Source organism: Mustela erminea, chromosome 14 (genome assembly GCF_009829155.1).
Source record: "Mustela erminea isolate mMusErm1 chromosome 14, mMusErm1.Pri, whole genome shotgun sequence".
Taxonomy (NCBI): Eukaryota; Metazoa; Chordata; class Mammalia; order Carnivora; family Mustelidae; genus Mustela; species Mustela erminea.
The window spans coordinates 20,453,734-20,477,028 of record NC_045627.1 but is presented as its reverse complement, the minus strand read 5'-3'; the positions used below and the strand labels follow the sequence as shown (position 1 = coordinate 20,477,028).

At 38.4% G+C, this 23,295-nt stretch overlaps 1 protein-coding gene across 4 annotated transcripts in view; it reads right to left on the bottom strand.

Annotated features, from left to right (window-relative positions):
• Positions 1-10,693: 10,693 nt before the first annotated feature.
• Positions 10,694-23,295, bottom strand: part of PRKG1 (protein kinase cGMP-dependent 1) — a 1,242,789-nt gene continuing 1,230,187 nt past the window's right edge. For all 4 annotated transcript variants that reach the window (XM_032312294.1, XM_032312293.1, XM_032312295.1 and 1 more), the window contains 4 exons: positions 18,427-18,549; positions 18,281-18,343; positions 16,941-17,007; positions 10,694-15,166 (listed from right to left, as the gene is read on the bottom strand). In XM_032312294.1, the coding sequence (XP_032168185.1) occupies positions 15,068-15,166; positions 16,941-17,007; positions 18,281-18,343; positions 18,427-18,549 (352 nt within the window). In that variant the 3' untranslated portion in view covers positions 10,694-15,067. The remainder of the gene's footprint in view (positions 15,167-16,940; positions 17,008-18,280; positions 18,344-18,426; positions 18,550-23,295) is intronic.

Below are 23,295 nucleotides of genomic sequence, written 5' to 3'. Positions count from 1 at the left end.
TCTCCACAGCCTCGCCAACACTTATTTCTTAGCATTTTAAATTTAGCCATTCTGCTAGCTGAGAGGTGATATCTTATTTATTTATTTATTTATTTTTAAAATTTTTGATTTTTAATTTTTTATAAACATATATTTTTATCCCCAGGGGTACAGGTCTGTGAATTGCCAGGTTTACACACTTCACAGCTTCACCAAAGCACATACCCTCCCCAATGTCCATAAACCCATCCCCCTTCTCCCAACCCTCCTCCCCCCAGCAACCCTCAGTTTGTTTTGTGAGATTAAGAGTCACTTATGGTTTGTCCCATCTTGTTTCATTTATTCTTCTCCTACCTACTTAAGCCCCCATGTTGCATCACCACTTCCTCATATCAGGGAGATCATATGATAGTTGTCTTTCTCCGCTTGACTAATTTCGCTAAGCATGATACATCTAGTTCCATCCACGTTGTCGCAAATAGCAAGATTTCATTTCTTTTGATGGCTGCATAGTATTCCATTGTGTATATATACCACATCTTCTTTATCCATTCATCCGTTGATGGACATCTAGGTTCTTTCCATAGTTTGGCTGTTGTGGACATTGCTGCTATAAACATTCGGGTGCACGTGCCCCTTCGGATCACTACGTTTGTATCTTTAGGGTAAATACCCAGTAGTGCAATTGCTGGGTCATAGGGAAGTTCTATTTTCAACATTTTGGGGAACCTCTATGCTGTTTTCCAGAGTGGTTGCACCAGCTTGCATTCCCGCCAACAGTGTAGGAGGGTTCCCCTTTCTCCGCATCCTCGCCAGCATCTGTCATTTCCTTACTTGTTAATTTTAGCCATTCTGACTGGTGTGATATCTCATTGTGGTTTTGATTTGTAGTTCCCTGATGCCGAGTGATATGGAGCACTTTTTCATGTGTCTGTTGGCCATCTGGATGTCTTCTTTGCAGAAATGTCTGTTCATGTCCTCTGCCCATTTCTTGATTGGATTATTTGTTCTTTGGGTGTTGAGTTTGCTAAGTTCTTTATAGATTTTGGACACTAGTCCACATCTTTTCATGTGTCTGTTGGCTATCTGAATGTCTTTAGAGAAATGTCTGTTCATGTCTTTTCCCATATTTTAATTGGATTAATTGTTTTTCTGATCTTGAATTATATAAGTTTTTTATACATTCTGAATATTAACCCCTTATTAGATATATAATTTGAAAATATTTTCTCCCTTCTCCCTTGCTTTTGGTTTTGTTGATGGTTTCTCTTGTTATGCAAATGCATTTTATTTTGATGCAGTCCCACTACTTTTTTGTGTATGTGTGTGCTTTTGTTTCCCTTTCCTTAGGAGGCATATCTAGAAAAATGTTATGGTCTATGTCAGATAAATTACTGCTGTACTTCCTCTTAGGATTTTTAGGGTTTCAGGCCTCACATTTAGGTCCTTAATCCATTTTGGGTTTATTTTTGTGTATGGTGAAAGAAAACAGCCCAGTTTCATTCTTTTGCATGTTCTGTCCTGTTTTCCCAAAATGATTTATTGATGAGATTGTCTTTTTTCCATTCCTGCTTCCTTTGCCAAAGATTAATTTTATTTCTGGGCCCTCTATTCTATTCCATTGATCTAAGTTCTAATTTTGTGCCAGTGCCACAATGTTTTGATTACTACAACTTTATTGTATAGTTCAAAATCTGGTATTATATTTCTAGCTGTCTTTTTCAAGATTGCTTTGGCTATTTGGTGTGTTTCGTGGTTTCATACAAGTTTTAGGATTTTTTTGTTGTTGTTCTAGTTTTGTGAAAAATACTGTTTGTAATTTGATAAGGATTGCATTGAATCTGTAGATTGCTTTGGGTAAGGTGGACAATTTAACAATATTCTTCGAATCCATGCACATAGAATGTCCTTCTGTGTTTTTGTGTTGACTTCAGTGTCCTTCATAATGTTTTGTAGTTTTCAGCATATGGGTCTTTTACCTCTTTACTTAATTTTTTCCTAAATATTTCATTCTTTTTGGTGCAATTATAATTGGTATTGCTATATTATTTTTTCTTTTATTTTATTAGTGTACAGAAATGCAATGTATTTCTGTATATTTATTTTTGTATCCTGCAACTTGACTGAATTCATTTATTCTAGTAGTTTTTGGTGGCAGTCTTTAGGGTTTTCTTTTCTATTTTTTTTTTTAAGATTTTATTTATGTATTTGACAGAGAGAGAATGAATGGGGAGAGAGATAGGGGGAGAGGGAAAAACAGGCTCTCACCAAACAGAGAGCCCAGCACGGGGCCTGACTCCAGGACCCTGGGATCATTACCCAAGCTGAAAGCAGATGCTTAACCAACTGAGCCACCCAGGTGCCCCTGTAGGGTTTTCTGTGTATGGTATCATATCATCTGCAAATTGTGAGGGTTTTACTTCTTCCTTGCCAATTTGGATGCTATTTATTTCTTGTCTGGTTGCCTCATATAGGACTTCCAGTACTGTTTGAAATAAAAGTGATGAGAGGGTCTTGTTTCTAATCTTAGGGGAAGAGCTTTGTTGTTTATCATTGAGCATAATATTTGCTATGGGCTTTTCATATATGGCCTTTTTTTATGTTGAGCTAAGTTTCCTCTAACCCCACTTCATTGACCATTTTTTTTTAAGATTTTATTTATTTATTTGACAGAGAGAGATCACAGGTAGGCAGAGAGACAGGCAGAGAGAGAGAGAGGAGGAGGAAGCAGGCTCCCTGCCGAGCAGAGAGCTCAATGAGGGACTTGATCCCAGGACCCTGAGATCATGACCTGAGCCCAAGGCAGAAGCTTAACCCACTGTGCCACCCAGGCGCCCCACTGACCATTTTTAAAATTAATGATTGTTGTACTTTGTTCAATGCCTTGTCTGCACCTAGTGAAATGATCATATGGTTTTTATCCTTTCTCTTATTGATATGATGTATCATGGTGATTGATTTTTCTTTTCTATATTTTTAAATTTAATTTTATTTTTTCAGTGTTCCAAGATTCATTGTCTATGCACCACACCCAGTGCTCCATTGCTCCATGCAATATGTGCCTTCCTTAGTACCCACCACAAGTCTCACCCATTTCCCCACCCACCTCCCCTCCAAAACTCAGTTTGTTTCTCAGAGTCCACAGTCTCTCATGCTTCATCTCCCCCTCCAAATTCCCCCAATTCACTTTTCCTTTCCTTCTCCCAATGTCCTCTCTGTTATCCCTTATGCTTCACAAGTAAGTGAAACCCTATGGTAATTGACTCTCTCTGTTTGACTTATTTCACTCAACATAATCTCCTCCAGTCCTGCCCATGTTGATACAAAAGTTGAGTATTCATCCTTTCTGATGGAGGCATAACATTTCATTGTATATATGGACCATATCTTCTTTATCCATTTGTCTTTTGAAGGGCATCTTGGTTCTTTCCACTGTTTGGCGACTGTGGCCATTGCTGCTATGAACAATGGGGTACATATAGCCCCTCTTTTCACTACATCTGTATCTTTGAGGTAAATACCCAGTAGTGCAATTGCAGGGTCATAGGGTAGCTCTATTTTTAATTTCTTAAGGAATCTCCACAACTTTTTCCAAAGTGGCTCCACCAACTTGCATTCCCGCCAACAGTGTAACAGGGTTCCCCGTTCTCCACATCCTCTCCAACTCTTGTTGTGTTAATTAACACAACACAAATTAACTGTCTTGTTAATTTTGGCCTTTCTAACTGGTATAAGGTGGTATTTTAACGTGGTTTTGATTTGAATCTTCCTAATAGCTAATGATGATGAACATTTTTTCCATATGTCTGTTAGCCATTTGTATGTCTTCTTTGTGAATAGAAGTGTCTGTTCACATCTTTTGTCCATTTTTTGACGTGATTATCTGTTTTTTGAGAGTTGAGTTTGAGAAGTTCTTTATAGATCTTGGATATCAGCCCTTTGTCTGTAGTGTCATTTGCAAATATCTTCTCCCATTCTGTGGGTTGCCTCTTTGTTTTGTTGGCCATTTCCTTTGCTGTGCCAAAGTTTTTGATCTTAATGAAGTCCCAAATGTTCATTTTCTCTTTTGTTTCTGTCTCTCAAATAAATAAAATCTTTTTTTTTTCAAATAAATAAAATCTTAAAAAAATAAAGTCTATTTTGTCTGATACAAGTATTGTTACCTTAGTTTTCTGTTCACTTTCATTTGCATGGGAAATTGTTTTCTGTTCCTTCACTTTCCGTATATCTGTGTCTTGTGTCTGAAATGAGTCTCTTATAGGAAGCATATAGATGGGTCATATTTTATTCATTTTTTCATGCTAGGTCTTTCAATTGGAATGTTTAGTCCATTTATATTCAAAGTAATGATCAATAGTCATGTAGTATTGCCCTTTGGTTACTTGCTTTATGTTTGTTTTTGTAGTTCTTTTCTTTTCCTTTCTTTGCTTGCTCTCTTCTCTGACCATTTGCTTTGTTTTCTTGAGTGATATACTTGGATTCCTTTCTCTTTATTTTTTGCATGACTCTTACGGGCTTTTGATTTGTGATTACCATTCTGTTTGTATATAATGTCAACTGCAAATGGCAATCTATATTACGTTTATGGTTGTCTAAATTTGAACCCATTCTTTGTGTGTGTGTGTGTGTGTGTGTGTGTTAACATTAGTCACCATACAATACATCATTAGTTTCTGATGCAGTGTTCCAAGATTCATTGTTTACGTATAACACCCTGTGCTCCATGCAATACTTGCCCTCCTTAATACCCACCACCAGGCTCACCCATCTCCTCACCCCCCTCCCTTGAACTAATTCTTTACTCTCTTTCATCATTTTTTTAGGTATAGAGCCTCATCCTTTATATCCTTTTATTTTGTGAATTCTTTTACTGATTTTTATAAATATACTTTAGTAATTTTGTGTTTCCTACTTGTCTTACTCCTACAGATGGTCTTTTCTTTCTATTTAAAGAGTCCTTTTTAACATTTCTTATAGGGCTAGTTTAGTAGACACAAATTCCTTCAGCTTTTGTTTGGGAAAATGTTTATCTCTTCTATTTTGAGTGATAACCTTCCTGGATAAAGTATTTTTAGTTGCAGAGATTTTTTCCTTCAGCCCTTTGAATATATTATGTCTCTCCCTTCTGGCCAAGTTTCTGTTAAAAATCTTCTGAGAGCCTTCTGGGGTTTCCCATGTACATGATGGTTTTCCTTTCTCTTAGTGCTTTTCAACTTCTCTATCTATCACTACTTTTTGACATTTTAAGTGCTATGTGTCTTGGTGTGGACCACCTTGGGTTGATTTTGTTGAGGGTTAGGGTTAGGGTGAGCTATGCCTCCTGGATTTGGATTTCTGTTTCTTTCCTCAAATTTGGGAAGTTTTTAGCTATTATTTCTTCAAGTAAATTTTCTGTCCCCTTTCTTCTCTTTTCTCCTTTTCAGATCCCTATAATGCAAATGTTATTATGCTTGAAAATGTTGTCTTCCAATGATCAATCACTGCCCCTTCCAGCACATGCTCTGAGATTAGTAATCAATTTTCCCTTCCATATTTCCCAGATGTTTTTCAAACTACTGCTTCTGTGTTTCAGAGGGACTGTTTATTGTATTGTCTCTTTAAAGGTGGGGATTTAGTTTCCTCTCTCCTTTCGGGCTTTTCTAGGAGCCCACAGATTTTTAAAGTTCCATGTATTAAGCCTCCTAATTGCAAGAACTGGTAAATTTCAGCCCCTCTGGTTTTCAAATCCAAATTGTTTTTTAAGAATTTATTTATTTATTTTACAGAGAGATACATGAGAGAGAGAACACAGCAGGGGGAGCTGGAGAGGGAGAAGCAGACTCCTCACTGAGCAAGGAGCCTATTGTGGGGCTCAATCCCAGGACGCTGGGATCATGACCTGAGCTGAAGGCAGATGCTCAACAACTGAGCCACTCAGGCACACTTCAAATACAAATGTTATGGGAATTTGTGTTCCTCCTCCAGGCTCCCTGGTGTGAGAGTGTGTTCTCTCCGCTCTCATTGGGTCTGTGTTGTCTCTCTCTCCCCTGGGGAGTCCTGTGGTCTGTTCAGCTCCTGATCGTGTGTCTGCTTTTCCTACCATCTTTGATGTGGCACTTTCCCTAAATTTAGTTGTGGAGAGTCTGTTCTGCCAGTCTTCAGGTTGTTTTCTGGGGTATTAACACTGACGTGTCTGTTATCTAATTATATCTTTGGGATGAGGTAAGCTAAGGGTCCTTCTACTCTGCTATCTTTCCTGGAATCTCTGCTCTGATCTTTATTATTTCCTTCCTTCTACTCTTCTTGGACTTTGTTCTTATTTTTCTAGTGTCTTTAGGTGTAAATTTTGATTGCTTATTGAACTTTTTCTTGTTTTCTTAAAGTGGGTCTGTATTACTATGTACTTCCCTCTTAGAACTGCTTTGGCTGTGTCCCAAAGACTTTTGATTGTTGTGTTTTCATTTTCACTTCTCCCCATGAATATTTTTTTTCTTCTTTGATTGCTTCATTGGCTCACTGGTTTTTTAGTATCTTGTTGTTAACCTCCATGTCTTTGTGCTTTTTTCATTTTTTTTTCTTATTATTTATTTCTGGTTTCATACTGTTGTGGTAGGAAAAGATACATGGCATGATTTCAGTCTTAAATTTATTGACGCTTGTTTTGCAGCCTAAACTGTGATCTTTTCTGGAGAATGTTTCATGTACATTTGAAAAGAATGTGCATTCTACTGTTTTGGGATGACTTGTTTTGTGTATATGTATTAAGTCCATCTGGTCCAATGTGTCAGTCAAAGACACTGTTTCCTTGTTGATTTTCTGCCTGGATGATCTATCTATTGATGTAAATGAGGTTATAGTGCCCTACTCCTACTGTATTACTGTCAGTTTCTCTTTTTTTGTCCATTAACATTTGTTTTATGTATTGAGGCGCTCTGGTATTGGTTGCATAGATATTTGCAATTATTCTCTTGTTGGATTGATCATTATTATTATGTAATGTACTTCTTTGTCTCTTATTACCATTTTGTTTTAAAGTCTGTTTTGTCTGATGTAATATTGGTATGCTGGCTTTTTGGTTAGTTTTCCTTTGCATTGTTAAATTTTTTCCATCCCTTCCCTTTCAGTCTGTAGGTGTTTTTAGATCTAAAGTGTGTCTCATGTAGGCACCATATAGATGAGTCTTGTTTTATCTGTTCCACCACCTTATTATGTCTTTTGATTAGAGCTTTTAGGCCATTTACATTTAAAGTAATTATTGATATGTATGTACCTAGTGTCATGTTGTTACTTGCTTTCTGCTTGTTTCTATAGTTCTTCTCTCTTTCTTCTTCTTTCTTTGTGACTGATAAGTTTTTATAGTGCTATCTTGCCTTTCTTTCTTTTCATTTTTTTGTGTATCTTTTATAGGTTTTGTGATTTTGGTTACCACGGAGTTCATATATAATCTAAGTAAACAGCCCTCTATATTTGGTCATTTAAGTTCAAACACATTCTAAAAAGAAAGGGAGGGGACTTTCTTTTTTGCTCCCTCTTCTACATTTTATGTATATGCTGTCATTTTTTTTTTTTTTTGGTCTTATGGTCATTTCTTTTCTACTCAAAGAATTCCCATTAACATTTCTCATAATTCTTGTTTAGTGGTGATAAACTTTATCTTTTGTCTGGGAAGCTCTTTGTCTTCAAATCTGAACGAGAAACCTTGGTGGGTAAAATATTTTTAGTTGTATTTTTTTGGTTTTGTTTTGTTTTCCTTTCAGCACTTTGAATATTACATGCCACTCCCTTCTGGCCTGCAAGGTTTTTACTTGGGAAAAAAAAAAAAGAACAGCAGATAGCCTTATCTGTTTTCATTTGTAGGTAATGTTTTGTTTCTGTCTTGATGCTTTTAAAATTCTCTCTTTATCTTTAGGCTTTGACATTTTAATGATCATGTGCTGTGATGTGGACCTCCTTGGGTTCATCTTGTTTGGAACTCTTGGGACTTCTTGGGCCTGGATGTTTATTTCCTTCCCTGGATTAGGGAAGTTTTTAGCAATTATTTCTATAAATAAGTATTCCATCCTTTATTCTCATCATCTTCTGGGATCCCTATAATATAAGTGTATGTTTACTTGCTGTTGTTCAAGAGACCCCTTAAGCTATAATCACTTCTAAAATTTTAATGGCTTTTTGCTGTTTTACTGAGTGCTTTTTATTATCCTTGCTTACAGACTGCTGATAAATTCTTCTGCAACTGTGAATCTGTTGATTCCCTCTAGTGTGTGCTTTTAAAAATTTCTTTCTTTCTTTCTTTCTTTCCTTTTTTTTTTTTTTTTTTTTTGTATTTTGTATCTCTTTATTAAAGGCTTCACTGAGTTCTTCTACTCCTCTTCAGCCCAGTAGTGTCTCTGTTTGATTTAGCTCCTTTCCTGAACTTTTTTTCTTGTTCTTTCTTTTGGAGCATATTTGTCTGTCTCCCTGTTTTGCTTGACTTCTCTGTTTGTTTCTGTGGATTAGGCAGAATAACTACTTCAAAACTTGAAGGAATGGTCTTGTGGAGGCTGTCTTCTATGTATATTGTGTGTGCTTGGTGGACTTTTTCTGGCTGGCTGGAGCTGTGGCTAGCACGGGCTGGGGATCTGGAGGCTTTCCAGCAGCAGGAACCCTGTCAGGGTAGCTAAAGCCAAGAGGCTGCAGGCTGTGGTGTCCCAGTATTCTATGCACTGATGACTTCTGTCCAGGATAGCTGAAGCTGAGATGGGTACAAGCCAGCTGTCCCAGGACACTCTGTGCTTGGGGTGCCTTGGTGGGGTGGCTGGATCTGGGGAAGTGTATAGGATGGGAGCCTCAGAGCTCTGTGCAGAGAATACCCTGGCAGGGTAGCTACAACTAAGCTTCAACTAAGGGGGCAAGCCACAGGCACCTGGGGCTCTACATTGAGGTTCATCTTGGCAGGACAGCTGAAGCTGAAGTAGATGTAAACTGGGGTGTTCTGGAACTCTCCACACAGGTGCCCCAAAGAGGCTACTGGAACTGAGGAAGGGAACAGTCTGGGAGGTCCTGGCATGCTCCATGCAGAGGCAGGGGAGCTGGCAAGACAGTCAAAGCTAAAATGGGTATAGGCTGGAATGGCCACTGAGCTCTCTGAGCAAAATACACACTGGCAGGACAGTTGAAGTTGAACTGGGTAGAAGTTGGATTATCTGAAAGTGTTCAGGCAGGGAGTGCCCTGGCTGGGCTACTGGAGCCAAGACTAGTGCAGCCAGGTGTTCTGGAGTGTTCCATGCAGGGGTGCCCTGGTGGCGTGGCTGAAACCATGTCCATGACTTTTTATTTTCCCCTTTTATCTTATCATTTTTGAAATGCTTTCCCATCAGTGTTTTGTTCCTATTTCTCTTCCATGGATGTGTATAAATATTTTCACTAAAATATACTAAGGGGCTTATTAAAAATACAGATTTGGGAGCTACCTCAAAATAACTATGGGTGATCCTTGAAATATGTTCTCACCATATTTCCCAGACACATATTATGACATTGATGTTTGAAAAACACTGGTCTAGACCATATGCCCTGAAAGCCTGTCCATTAATTTTTATGAAATTTGTTCCAACCTTTAGGATTAGTAGGCATGCCTTGTTTACTTTTTCTTTCTTCTTTCTTTTTTTGGTTTGATTTTATTATTTTTGCATGAGGTTGAGATTAATCTGTCAATTATATGGATGGATTTGTGTTTTGCCCCCTAGACTCCTCCTGGGTGAAACCCACAGTTGTAATAGGTAAACATTACTGTTTTAGCAATTTATGGGCCTTGTGGGTTGGAAAGAAGTATGGAATGCAGAGAGAAACTCTAAATAGGGCTCTCAGAAAAAAAAAAAACACACATTAGTGTGGTGGTGCTTCTGTGTTACATGCGTTACACATCTAGGGCTATTCCTGAGAATCTGAGGGGTTGATTTTCAAGCATTGGTTTAGTTATCTTTGCAGGAGACGTGAAATTATTGGATGTGCTGTAGTCACATAGTATTTTTTAAAGTTGTTTATGGGTTCTGTCTGGTGAAGCTAACTGGATTATTTCTAGTTTTCATTGGAAATGAGTTTTCAACTCACCATTTCTGGTGATGGGATGTCAACAAGACAAAGACAATCGGATTAAGAAAATCTTTATATGGCAGTCAATTTTAACTTGTATTCTGTTCAGGGCAGGGAGAAACAAAGAGGTAGAGGAGTGTGTTTTCCAGGGTTTTGAAGAATTGAACTTGTTGCCATCATACTGTTTTCTAAATGTATATTCTTTATGAATAGAAAACATAACAGAGGGATCAGGTAAATAAACCTTAGACAAGGATTCATGATGGTGCTTTCCACATAAAATAATTCCCTCATAGTCCACAGCCTTATACAAGAATTATCTTTTTGATTGTTTGCTTGGTTTAGAATTTGACAAGGGGTAGCCCAAGCAAGGAGTGGGTGGTGGTAGGTAGCAATTGTGAGGCACAGAGCACTGCTAAGGCTGGGGTTTTCTGTTCACACTGGGTGGCCTGACATTATCCCTCCCGAATTCTTTAAACCAATTTCCTAAATTAGTTTTACATTGGATCGTAATGCATGAGGTTGTGAAGGACACTTGGGTTATAAGTAAGTTTTACATCGTTTTAGTGACGTTCTCCAGTAGCACTCCAGGGAATTTCTATTCCAGTATGAGAGACATCAGCTATATTCTTGCAGTCTTGTCTGAAATGAAACATCCACCAAGTTCAAAAGTAATTATTTTTTTTATTTCAACTCTATAAAGTATACAACAGGCACTCGGCAATTACAGCTGCAGGAAAAATACAGAGCAAATCAAAGCAGATTAATTTTATGAAAAAGTTTTTAATCTACATCAAAAGAGTGCAAGTGGTCAATGACCATTTGATGACAGTTGTTGCATTCTGACTAACAAAGGACTCTTTCATGTAGAACAAATTGTAAGAGGACAATCAACCATAGCTGTAAGAATACAAAAGAACTGACCAGTTGTAAAAACATCATACAATGAAATAAATTGGATAGATGATGCTTGAAGAAATGTCCCTTTCCTCGGAAAGCCCAAACCTCTGAGTCATGGTCAAGCTCCCAGAGCTCTGTTAATTCAGGGGCAGATAAAGAGGAGGGCTAACAACACACTTCCAATGTTTATCTTGCCTGGTCTGTTGAAAACTTGCCTCATAAATGATTTGCATATACAAGAACTCAGAAAGCATCCTGTTTTGTTGAGGAGTGCACCAAGGTACATGTTCATCATTGGTTTCATAACGAGGTGTGGTTAGCAGTCACTTCCCAATTTTTCTTTTGATTTGGATAGTTGGTAATGGAGTCTGTAAAATGAGACGTTAGAACTTGACTGCACTAAGTGGTTTTTTGTTTTGTTTTGTTTTTAACTGAATCTGCACAGCTTAGCAAAACAGGAATACCTGTATACAGACTGATAGTATGTCATATATTAATTTGACCTGCACATACATTTATACATTTCACAGAAATGACGCTGTATCTCAGTAACAGATACACAGCTCTGGTACGTGTAACAGAAATAAGAGAACAACTTCATCATTTCTGTAATTCATCAATATTATATAATAAAGGCTTATAAATTGTTAGCAGAAAGAACTGTAAAACGCAGCAAGCTAAGAAAGGACAACATTTTGAGGTGTATTTGTCTTTGTCATGCAGCATAACACCAAATTTGTTTTTTAATAGGATGCCATGAATTTAAGGCACTTGCAACAATGCCAGATAGCCAGGTCATGTTCTAAACTATGGAACAGATGAAACCATACAGTTGACATAATTTTCAATAATACTGACAATTATGACATTAATTCAAGTCTACTTGGACCTAAAAACATTATTCAGTACAAAGGAAATGAAATAATAATGCTGTGAAACACTAAAAAAAGTTATATGTACCACAAAATATCACACAAAAATTTCTATTTACATAAATATTTATCTGTGGTCCTATTGTGAAAGAAAACATCATTATGAATAATGCACAGATCACCTCTACCGTATGAAATCAGTTCTAATATCCTCATTTTCAGTATGGTAGCTGACTTCTTTAAAATTTCAGTTTACCCTCAGTTCCATCATGTAGAAACGAAATGAGAAAAATTCAGTAGCTGAATTTATATATTACACATGTGTGATTCACATGCATATCCCATAATTTTAAGTAAAAAAAAAAATGTGACTCGTAAAGAATGGAATCAAAAGAAATTTGTTTTCAATGCCACGTGGATCTGATTTATATGTGAGTAACAAAGAAGACACGAACATAAAGGTCATTTATAGCAAATTTCCAGACATCATTTTCTCTAACGTGTTCAGTTTAACTCAGATATCATGATGTTCCTTTCCTTGGCAGTTTTCAGTTTTCCTGTGTATCAAGAGGCACAGAAAGCCCTTATTTCCCATACTCAAAGTATTAACAAGAAAGTCAGCAAATCAAACAAGTTGGCACTATTCTAACTTATCCAGATGTTCTTTAGTGTAAGAAAAGAGAGGGGCGTGAACAGTTCAGAAATAAAGTGAGATGCGCTTTCCAAAGCTGACCATGAATTTTAGCCCTAGTGTCTTCATTAAGACAAGATTTAAATCCTTAAATTTCAATGCTGAGGATTAGAGGACTGTTTTCTCTTAGCAGTTTGTGGAAGATGTAGTTCACCTTTTTTGGTTAGTGATTGCTGTAGACCTCCTAATGCAGTGCCACCAGGGCGATGTAACGGAGCTGTGCTAACAGGTGGGAAAACTGACAGTTCCATTGAGCTGGATGCTACGTCTTCATTCCTCAGAGAACGTGTACACAGTGTTGTCTTAGACGTGAACCACAGCAAGCGCTAGGCTCTGGTGCTGCTGGGGCATTTGAAAAATTGCAGGAGCAGATTCTCTTAGTGACCACATAGTATTCTAGCAAAACTTTAGTGTGCCTAAACCTCTTTTAACAAAAATCACTGAACAGTGACCGTGATGTTGGAATTATATACTTTTAAAAGCCCAGATAAAAGCAGTATAAAATTTCTGAAATAGCATTCATAGCTGGATTTTAGGTTGGTAGGTTTACTTTTATATTCTGAAATCTGTTGAAGGACATGGGTATCTTGGGGAATAAACTGATCTTAAGCAATTATTTGTAAGGAAGGGAAAACACTAACACAAGAATTTAACAGTAACATCTTGGGATCAAACTTTTAATGTAACTCTATTCTGATAGTATGTAGTATGCTCTTAGTATTTTTACTCCCCAAATGTTAGATTATGTTTGGATACCATATTCTAAAGTAGTCTTGGTATGAAAAATTCAAACAGAAATCGTAATATATGCCTTCCTGGGTATGGTATGATGACCTGTGCGGACATTTTTTTTTTCAGAAATGCTTATGTTTCATTAACTTATAAAAACACCTTATACTGGAAAAAAGCAACCTTCAATTTAAAACACCAAATTCACACACTGTTCCAAATCAGCGCTCATAAGAGTATACATTCGTTTCCTCAGGTAGAATGCCACTTGTCCAGGAGAAGCTTCCAGAATGGTCCACTACCTAGGATAGCTAATTGTAGTCAACTTGCCTGCCAACAATGGACTTAGTTTCAACTGGGTTCTTTACCCCTCATGAAAAAAGCAGGTAAGTTTTGTATGTTCAAATGCATTTCAGGATTGCAATAATTTCTGCCCTACTTAGCTAACGCTCTGTTTGAGAAAGCAGGGTCCTGTTTTCTTCTCAACTCCGTTCCCACTCTCACACGTGCATGAACTTACACTGGCTGATTCACCAAAAAGTCATCAACACCTGGCTAGGTCCAGTCCCATTCCCTGACCTGGCAGAAGCAAGCTTTCCCATTTGGTGAATCTCAGTGATTTTTGTGCTTTCCTCCTCTTCCTCTTTTTGGTTCAGGACTAAGACAAGAAGCCAGTTGAATGGATTTTAATCCCCGTTCCCCCTCAAACCTAGGCCATGTTGTGTAAGTGAAATCTGATGGGAGTTTGGTTGGTAAACGTAGTGAAGAATGCTTGGGTCTCTGGCTACACAGGTGATGATTAGAATTTGTGTTGTCTTCTCAGACACGGACATTTACAGATGAAAGATATACATAGCACCTAGATAGTTTTTTATTTTTATTTTTGGATGGATCTTAGTCCCTCTCCACCCCACCCTGCCCCCACCCCCAAGGGTTTCTTTTTATAAAAGGGAATATTTTAAGCCTCAGTCTGAGGGCATGTTAGGTAATAAATAAAAATCAGTTGGCTGCTAGTCGTTTATTTCCAGGACCATCTCGAAGCACAGTATTTTAAAAAGATATGAAATGGTTTGTGAGTTGTTTTTTCCACTCTGTCATGCCAATTAGTCAAAAAAAGAAACAAATATCATGCATGTTTTTTTTTTTTCAATCCTCTGTGAAAACGCCTATATGCCTGCTATGAGAGTCCTCAGCAGAATCTATAGCAGTTGTGCTTTTGATCGTATCAATTTTTAAAATCTGTCGGAAAGGAAAGGTAACATTCAGTCTCGTCATCAGCACGGCTGGGAAATTAAATCAGGAAACTTCTAGCACTGGTTTGACATGACCTCTTGACCAACAGACGCGTGGCCCTCTTCCGTGCGGTGCAGACACCGGCTTGCATGAATGTATCCTCCGACCTCCCCAGAAGGAAAGGAAGAGCCCTGATTTTGCACCACGGTCACCTATCGCACCCACTATCGTATTTTTCTGATCTTCCTGATAATTCTAGCAAGGTCCAGACTCTTTGACTAGATTGACGTGTTTCTGACCGTCTTTCAAAGTATAGTCAGAGCAAAGCAAGGTCATCGCAACACTAGAAGACATCTCGTTACTGGGGTGAAAGGCTTTGCTTCAGGACCACCATGTCAACTGCTATTTGGAGGATCCAACAGAAAACATGTAAAGAGCACTACTGTCATCTAAGCAATAAGTCCTAATGCCACTGTAGTTACCGGAGCAGCATCGATCAAAGGCATCATGGTGACCCCGAGCACTAATCTTCTCTCCGTCCCTCAGGTTTGCTGGCAGCTGTGTCTCAGGAAAAGCTGACTTCAGCAAGGCAGAAGCAGGTAAGAGAAATACATTAGAAGTCTATGTCCCATCCCGAGTTGTCATCAGGGGGCGGCTCGTCATTGTCCTCAGGGAAACTGTCGAAATTGCTAGTGTCTGTGGGTGATGCCACCTGCCGGTGAGAGGAGGGACAGGGAGAGGATTTCTGCATTGGAGAGTCAAATGCCAAACGGAGTCTTACAAAGCATTCTTTCTTCATTCCCCAATCAACAGCTATTTTTTTTAAGCGTCTACTAGGTACAAGTTTTGTGCTTTGCGTTGGTGGGGGGGGGTGGGGTGGGCACAGTGCTGACTAAAACCAGACATGGCTCTTATCGTCATGAAGTTTCTACTCTAGCAGAGGGTACCCTGTAAGATTAAAACAGAATCTACAGCTAGAAAGTTTGGTTACTGCTACGAAGAAAAATGAGTATAAGAGGGATGATGGAAAGCCGCTTTGAGAAAATTTTATTTTAAAACTAAGTATTGGGTTCGATTTTTGCCCATGCAAAGGTCCTGAGGTAAGAGACAGGGCTTTGTGCTGTGACATAATCAAAGAAGGCCAGCGTGGCTGCCGTATAGGAGAGGAGAGTACTTGAGTACAAAGAGGAGAAATCAGGTCATGCAGAGCCCTGTAGGCTATCTTAAGGCTTTTGTGTAATTCAAGGGTACTAAAAAGCCATTCCTAAACTCGAGCAGATTACTGGGTAAAGGCCCTTCTGGAGAACATCAGTAAGAGCAATCCATGCTTTAGTTTCCCTCATATTCTAGGATATTTACAACCACATATATATTAATAATGAATGAAATATATATGGCTATAATCCATAAATATATACTGTTCAGTAAGGCTTGCTATTTACACTCCAAGTTTCTTATTCTATTTTTGTTCTAAAAAAAAAAAAAAAAAACACCATCCAAAACTTCAGGTATGCCATTAGTAACTGTCATGGGAAGTATGGTAATGGAATTTGTTTTGCTTGTGTTACCACAGAAATAAAACTTAAAAGTAGGGAAAACATTTCTGTATAAAGAGCAGTCTTGAGTTAGTCCCAGAAAAAGGGAGTCAAGACCTGAATGGCTCAGGACAGCAAAGCAACCCCCTGCCTCTTTGTAAAGATACAAGACCTTTCATCGGACAGATTTATTTTATTAAAAAATACTTGATCACCCTTAGTGGGCTGCTATTTACCAAAACACCTGACGCGCAGAAAAGACAGTTAAGGAAAGAGAATCCTTTTCTTTCGGGGCCTCATGAAAGGGTAGATGAACACAGTATTGCCTGGGAGTACTTGGAAGTGAGCTGGGAGCATAAAAGAAACATTATTGGCCAGGAATCGGTAGCTGCTGAAAACAGAGTGCACAGGAATGCTCCGAGTGGCTTTTATGGGCTAGGCTCTTGGGGACAGAGCAAGATAGGGCATAAACTGGGATCGTAAAGACAGAATAACAGCCCATTGCCCTAATTCACCCACATGGACTCTTTTATAGACTAAACTGGTCATAATTCATGAGTAGTCCTAATGCGTGAGTAGTCCTAATGTATTCTTGGGCAATAATGTATGAAGTTCAGATATTCTGGAAAAAGAAAACAAAAAAGGAAACTGGTTGCTGGATACCCGTTATGTTCTTCTGTCTCCATCAGTGCATACTGAACACTTACTGTACTGCAAGCCCATTTTTAGTCACAAAGAAATTAGACTGAATAGTTTAGAAAGATAATGCTAAAGTATATATAAAATGACTATCCCCTAACTGACCTGCGTTTAGGCTTGGGTTTTATATACGACTATTCTAAGATGGTACTTCTCCTGTAGTTTATTTAATCTGAACATACGATAAAACTTTAACACTGACATAAACACCGTACATGTGTCACAGAGCTGTAAGTTGGATCGTGTACTTACACTTGGTATTATGGGCGGTGTCAAGGTCCCTTTTCTTAAGCCTTCCCAGTTAAAGCCCTCAAACCATCTAGGAAAGGAAAAAAAGAAAAGGCAGCTAGTTAAAGGCATTTTTCTTCAGCTAAAACTTCACTGCAACAAACGTGATAGAAAGGAACTAGGCAAACATTTTCTACGTGACAAGAATGTGTTCTCTTTAATTGCAAATTTTTCTGCTCAGGGTTTTTGAAATATGCCTTCCATACAGTAAGTTAATTCTTGAAATACTGAACACCAATTAGAAAATAACTCCTTTTCCAGGCATTTCAGGCAGAATGTCTGTATGACCTTATTCTTATATTATCATTATAACTTAATAAATGTCATGATCTGTTTGGCCCTGAGCTTTATAGGACATTTGATTTTTAAGGCTGTAGAACCAGGGCATGAAAAGTCAGGATAGAAAATTATCCTTTTAGCTTTGTACTGATTCTGTGTGTGGCCTCAGTTAATTAACCTTTCCACATCACTGTATGAGGTCTAACTCTGACTTGGCACTTTTTTTGCATGTTCGTAGAAAATTAAATATGCAATACTAGGGTCATAACAATTCCTAATTAAATGGCAACACATTTAATTAAAATAGACTGAAGGTATTTTGTGTAGTTTTTCCTGTGAAAATGCAGACCAGACAATGCTAAGGTTTTTGGTTCTGTTCTGTCTTTAAAGTAGCAAATGCTTACACTAAACTCTTAGCAGGCATTTTAGATATTTTGATACGTAAGTTCATCTGGTATGTGAATTTCTTGTGAGGGTTGCAAAAACAGACTCATTAAAAAAAAAAAACAATTTGGTCTTAGTTTAGCAATCAAATATCCAATTAACTAGGTAAGGTTTAATATTTAAGATGTTGCTCTGGTTTTAAAAAAAACAACAACACTGTTTTTGTTTTTGTTTTTTGTTTTCTTTATCATCTACTTAGGAAGTGGTGGGAAAAATATATTCCAGTTTTAGTCTGGGAAATGAGGTATAATATGGTAGAGGACTTTTGTTTTTGATATCCTGGTAGAGAGGAGAATCCCAGAATTAAAAGCACACATTTCCTCTTTGAGCTAGAGAGGAAAAATGCCCATTAGTGTAAGTTGGGAGAAACTGAATTCAGTGAACCGGTCGCTTAGTATGGCTTGGGGTCGTGTGTGTCCCTGAGATATAGCAGAAGGGCCTTAGGTCAGAAGGCTAACTGGACTGACGTCCCCTTGGGTGTTCCCATAGGCTCAGTGCTCCCATCACCCAGCCTGGGGGGAGCGGGTACCTGTCTTGCTTTCTGGACCTTCCACAGAAAGGGAAGAGGAAAGAATACTTACTTGTGCTTCTGAATGTCTTTCACGCCATTTTTCAAATTCCCTAATCTTTCTGATGGGTTATCCCTGGAAAGAAAATAAGAACTGTAAGGAATCTAATCACTTCTGAATTAGGATCCTTTCAAAAGTTATGGGGCTGAAATGCTTACCTGCATAGTTTTTTAATTAAATTAGCAGCATTTTTGGCAATCTTCTTTGGAAATTCTATCATGTCAATCCCCCTCAGTATGATGTTGTATGTTTTCATAGGATCTGGGCCTGAGAAAGGTGGGCTGTGAGAGAAATGAAGAGAGAATCACTTTGGTTTTCTAAACAAGAAATCTTGAATTGTTATAACTTCACAGAACATCTATTCTTATCTGGGGACACACCTGAGTAGTGGTAACGAAATGATGCTGGATTAATAGCAAAACAGGATGGAAACCTTTTCAAGGAAATCACTTAGCAAAACCATCCTGGGTCAAGTTTGTCTGTTGTCTTTTTAGTGCAGGTGCGGGACCCCTCTGGCTGTCCTTGGCCATTCAAGATGCTTCTTCCACTTTCTAGCTCTTTCCCTGCCCTTGATTACACCTGAGATGAAGTCCAAAATCACTAGAATGTCCCAAGGACATCAGTAATAGGACACCATCTCCTGCCAATACTACCCTCACTCATTAGGATCAGCGCACTGTTACTGGTCACGGAACTGATCCCATGACCTCTATCAACCAACATAAAGTTTAAATTCAAGGATTAGATTCAGTTGTTGCATTTTTAAAAAAGATTTTATTTTTAAATGTAATCTCTGCACCCAACGTGGGGCTTGAACTCACGACCCTGAGGTAAAGCATCGTATTGCTCCACTGACCGAGCCAGCCAGGCACCCCTTGAATTTAAACTTGTGGCCTGCCATGCTCTCTGACACACCCTTTATGCCACTTTCTATGCTTTGTGTCTGTCTTCTTTCCAGACTCAGTCTTGTTCTCAGTCTTGCAGTGTTCCCAGAGTGTAGGAGAATGCCCAGCGCAGAGCATGTGATCGGTGATCTGCTGACTGAGTCCTTCTGCAGGAGAATGCTCCTCCTACCCTCTCCTCCTGGTCATCAGTCCTCAGTGGATAACCTGACACAAGGCATCCTTATTAGGAGGCCCCACGAGCCAGACCAATCCAAGGAGGGTAGCTTTGGGCCAGGCTCAGGGAACACAGAGATGAAAAAGACCCCTCCTTCCATCAAAGTGATGCACCCGGACAAATAATTGCTTTGGAAATTGTTCTCCTAATACCGGATTCATGTCTCTCTCGATGATTATTTTTGCCCATCACTTTCACCAAGAGCAGTTCGAATTATTTCCTTTGAAGGAGAGGGCTCCAAACAAGGAAGGACCCCAGCACAAGTGTTCCTGGTGATGTTAGCAGGAGAGCGGCCGTGGCACCTGTGGAGCGCGGCCTCTGCTCTACACCCCTCTGCTCAGCGCCTCATACCTTCACAGAAGCCCCACAAGGGACCCGAGGCTTAAAGTCCTAGGTCTCCCTGTCCTTTCCACTACCACTTTCTCTTTAGCAAGCCTTTCTTCCCACAGCCATCTTACCTGTTGGAACTTCTGAGCTTCCCAGATGTGAATTACTGGAATGCCCTTCCACCCAGCTAGCCTGTCCCTTTCCTAGTTTGCCCTACACATGACGACTGGCTGCTTATTCCTAAACACTACCACACCGGTTAGTGCCTCTGGATGAATTGCAGACATTCATGTGTAGCCGGCGGTGAGCCTCAGGAGATGACTCTTACTGAGCCCCTATTATTATCAATTTCCTATTGAAGTGTAGCTGACACACAGCGTTAATTAGTTTCAGGTGTAGAACACAGCGATCCCACCAACCCATGCACTACACTGTGCTCGCTGCAAGTGTTGCTGCCATCTGCCTCCACATTGCGCTGTACTACGGACTATATTCCCTGTGCTGTGCCTGCCATCCCGACTTCCTCATTCCATGGCCTGTACCTCCCACACCCCTTCCCTGCTTTTGCCTATCCCCACCCCCCACCCTTCTGGCAACCATCAGTTTGTTCTCTGTATTTATGGGTCTGTTTCTGCTCTTTCACGTTCTTTTTTGGTTCCACAGAGAAGTGAAATCAGATGGTATTTGTCTTTGCCTGCCTGCCCTATTTCACATAGCATGATATCCACTAGGTCCATCCATATTGTTGCAAATGGCAAGATCGTATTCTTTTATATGGCTGAGTAATAGTCCTGCGTGTATGTATCTGTATCTATCGCATCTTCTTTATCCCTTTATCTATTGACGGACACTTAGGCTACCTTCCTTACTTGGCTAATGTAAATAATGCTGCAGTACACATAGGGGAGCATATATTCTTTTGAATTAGTGTTTTCCTTTTCTTTGGGGAATACCCAGTATGGAATTGAATTGCTTGGTAGTCCTAGTTTTAATTTTTTGAGGAACGTCCATACTGTTTCCTACAGTGGCTGCACCAGTTTGCATTCCCATCAAACAGTGTATGAGGGTTCCTTTTGCCCTCCACCCTCCCCATCATTTGCTATTTAACCATTCTTACAAGTGGGAGGTGACATCTCACGGTGGTTTGGGTTTGTATTTGAGCATCTTTTCATGTGTCTGTTGGCCATATGGATGTCCTCTTTGGAAGAATCACTATTTAGGTCTTCTGCTCATTTTTAAATTGAATTATTTCTTTAGTATTGAGTTGTAGGAGTTCTTTGTATATTTTGGAATATTAACCCCTAATTGGACATATTATTAGATATATTGCAAATATATCCATTCACTAGGTTGCCTTTGTGTCTTGTTGTTTGCTGTGCAAATGCTTTTAATTTTGGTGTAGTTTATTTTTATCTTTGTTTCCCTTACATTAAAAAACATATCTAGAAAAATGTTGCTAACATGGATGTCAAAAAAATTACTGGCATGTCTGGGAGGCTCAGTTGGTTGAGCATCTGCCTTTGGCTCAGGCCGTGATTGTGGGGGTGTGGGATGGAACCCTAAATTGAGCTCCCTGCTCAGGGAGGAGCCTGGTTCTCCTCCCTCTGCCCCCACTCATTCTTTTACTCTCAAATAAATAAAATGTTTTTAAAACAAAGATTATTGGTTATGTTTTTTCTTCTAGGAGTCTTATGGCTTCAGGTCATAATAAAAGACATTTAGGTCTTTTATCCATCTTGGGATTATTTTTGTGGGTGGTATAAGGAAGTGGTCTAATTTCCTTCTTTTCCATACAGCTGTCCAGTGTTCCAAAGAGATGATTTTCACCCTATTGTATATTCTTGCCTCCTTTTTTGGAGATAAATTATTCATAAAAGAAAATGTTTATTTCTGGACTCTATTCTGTTGCAAAGATCTTGGTATCTGTTTTTGTACCTGTATCATATGGTTTTGATTACTATTGTTTTGTAGTATATCTTGAAATCTGGGATTGTGATGCCTCCAGCTCTGTTCTTTCTTAAGATCACTTTGGCTATTCAAGGTCTTTTGTGGTTCCATACAGAGTTTAGTATTATTTGTTCTAGTTCTGTGAAACATGCTATTGGCATCTTGATAGGAATTTCACAGAATCCGTAGAGTGCTTTGGATAATATAGACATTTTAACAATATTAATTCTTAATGTCCATGAACATAGAATATCTATTTATTCCAATTTCTTTCACCAATACTTAATAGTTTTTAGAGAACAGGTCTATCACCTCCTTGGCTAAATTTATTTTATTTTATTCTTTTTGGTGCAATTGTAAATGGAATTGGCTGTCCTAATTTCTCTGCCACTTTGTTGTTAGTGTCTAGAAACACCAGATTTCTGTATATTAATTTTGTATGCTGTAACTTTACTGAATTCATTTATAACAGTTTTTTGATGGAGTCTTTATGGTTTTCTATGTATAGTATTATGTCATCTGCAAATAGTGACAGTTTAGCTACTTCCTTACTAGTCTGGATACATTTTCTTTTCTTTGTCTGATTGCTTCAGCCATGACTTCCATTACTATGTTCAATAAGAGTGGTGAAAATATATTGTTTCTGGATCTTAGAGAAAAATCTTGGTTTTTAGCTATCCTATTGGGACATTATTATGCTAAAGCGTGTTCTTATCTAAACCCACTTTGACAGTATTATTGTAAACAGATGTTGAATTCTGTCAAAAACTGTTCATGTATCCACTAAGATGATCATATGGGTTTTGCCCTTTCTCTTGTTCATCTGATTTATAATGATGATTAATTTGAAACTATGGAAACACTCTTGCAACCCTGGAATAAATTCTACCTAATTGTGGTCAATGATCCTTTTAATGGATTGTTGAATGTGGTTTGCTAATATTTTGTCAAGAATTTTTGCATCCATATTCTTCAGGGATATTGACCTGTAGTTTTCTTTTTTTGGTAGTGTCTTTGGTTTTGGTGTCAGTACAGTGCTGGTCTCATAGAATGCACTTGGAAGCTTTCCTTCTATTTTTTTTGTAATTGTTTGGGGGAGATTAGCTTTAACATTCTTTAATGTTGGGTAGACTTCCCTGTGAAGACTTCTATTCCCTGCCTTTTGTTTGTTGGGTTTTTTTGTTTACTGATTCAATTTTGTTACTTGTTTTTGTTTGTTCAGATTTCTATTTCTTCCTGATTTTGTTTTGGAAGATTGTATATTTCTAGAAATTTATCCATTTCCTTATATGCCAACAAAGTGGACAATCTAAATTTTTATAGCAGTCATACTTTATAACATTTGTATTCCGCTGGTGTCATTGTTTACTTCCCTTTCCTTTCTGATTTTAATTATTTGGATTTTGGATCCTCTTTTTTCCTACATGAGTCTTGCTAGAGGTTTATTTTTTTAAAAAAAAAAACCAATTCTGACTTTCATTGATCTTCTGTATTATTATTTCTTCAGTCTTTTTTTCCTGATTTTTATTATTTCCTTCCTTCTAACTTTGGCCTTTGCTTGTTCTTTTTCTAGTTTCTTTAGGTGTAAGGCTAGATTGAGAATTTTCTTGTTTCTTGAGGTAATCCTGTGCCCT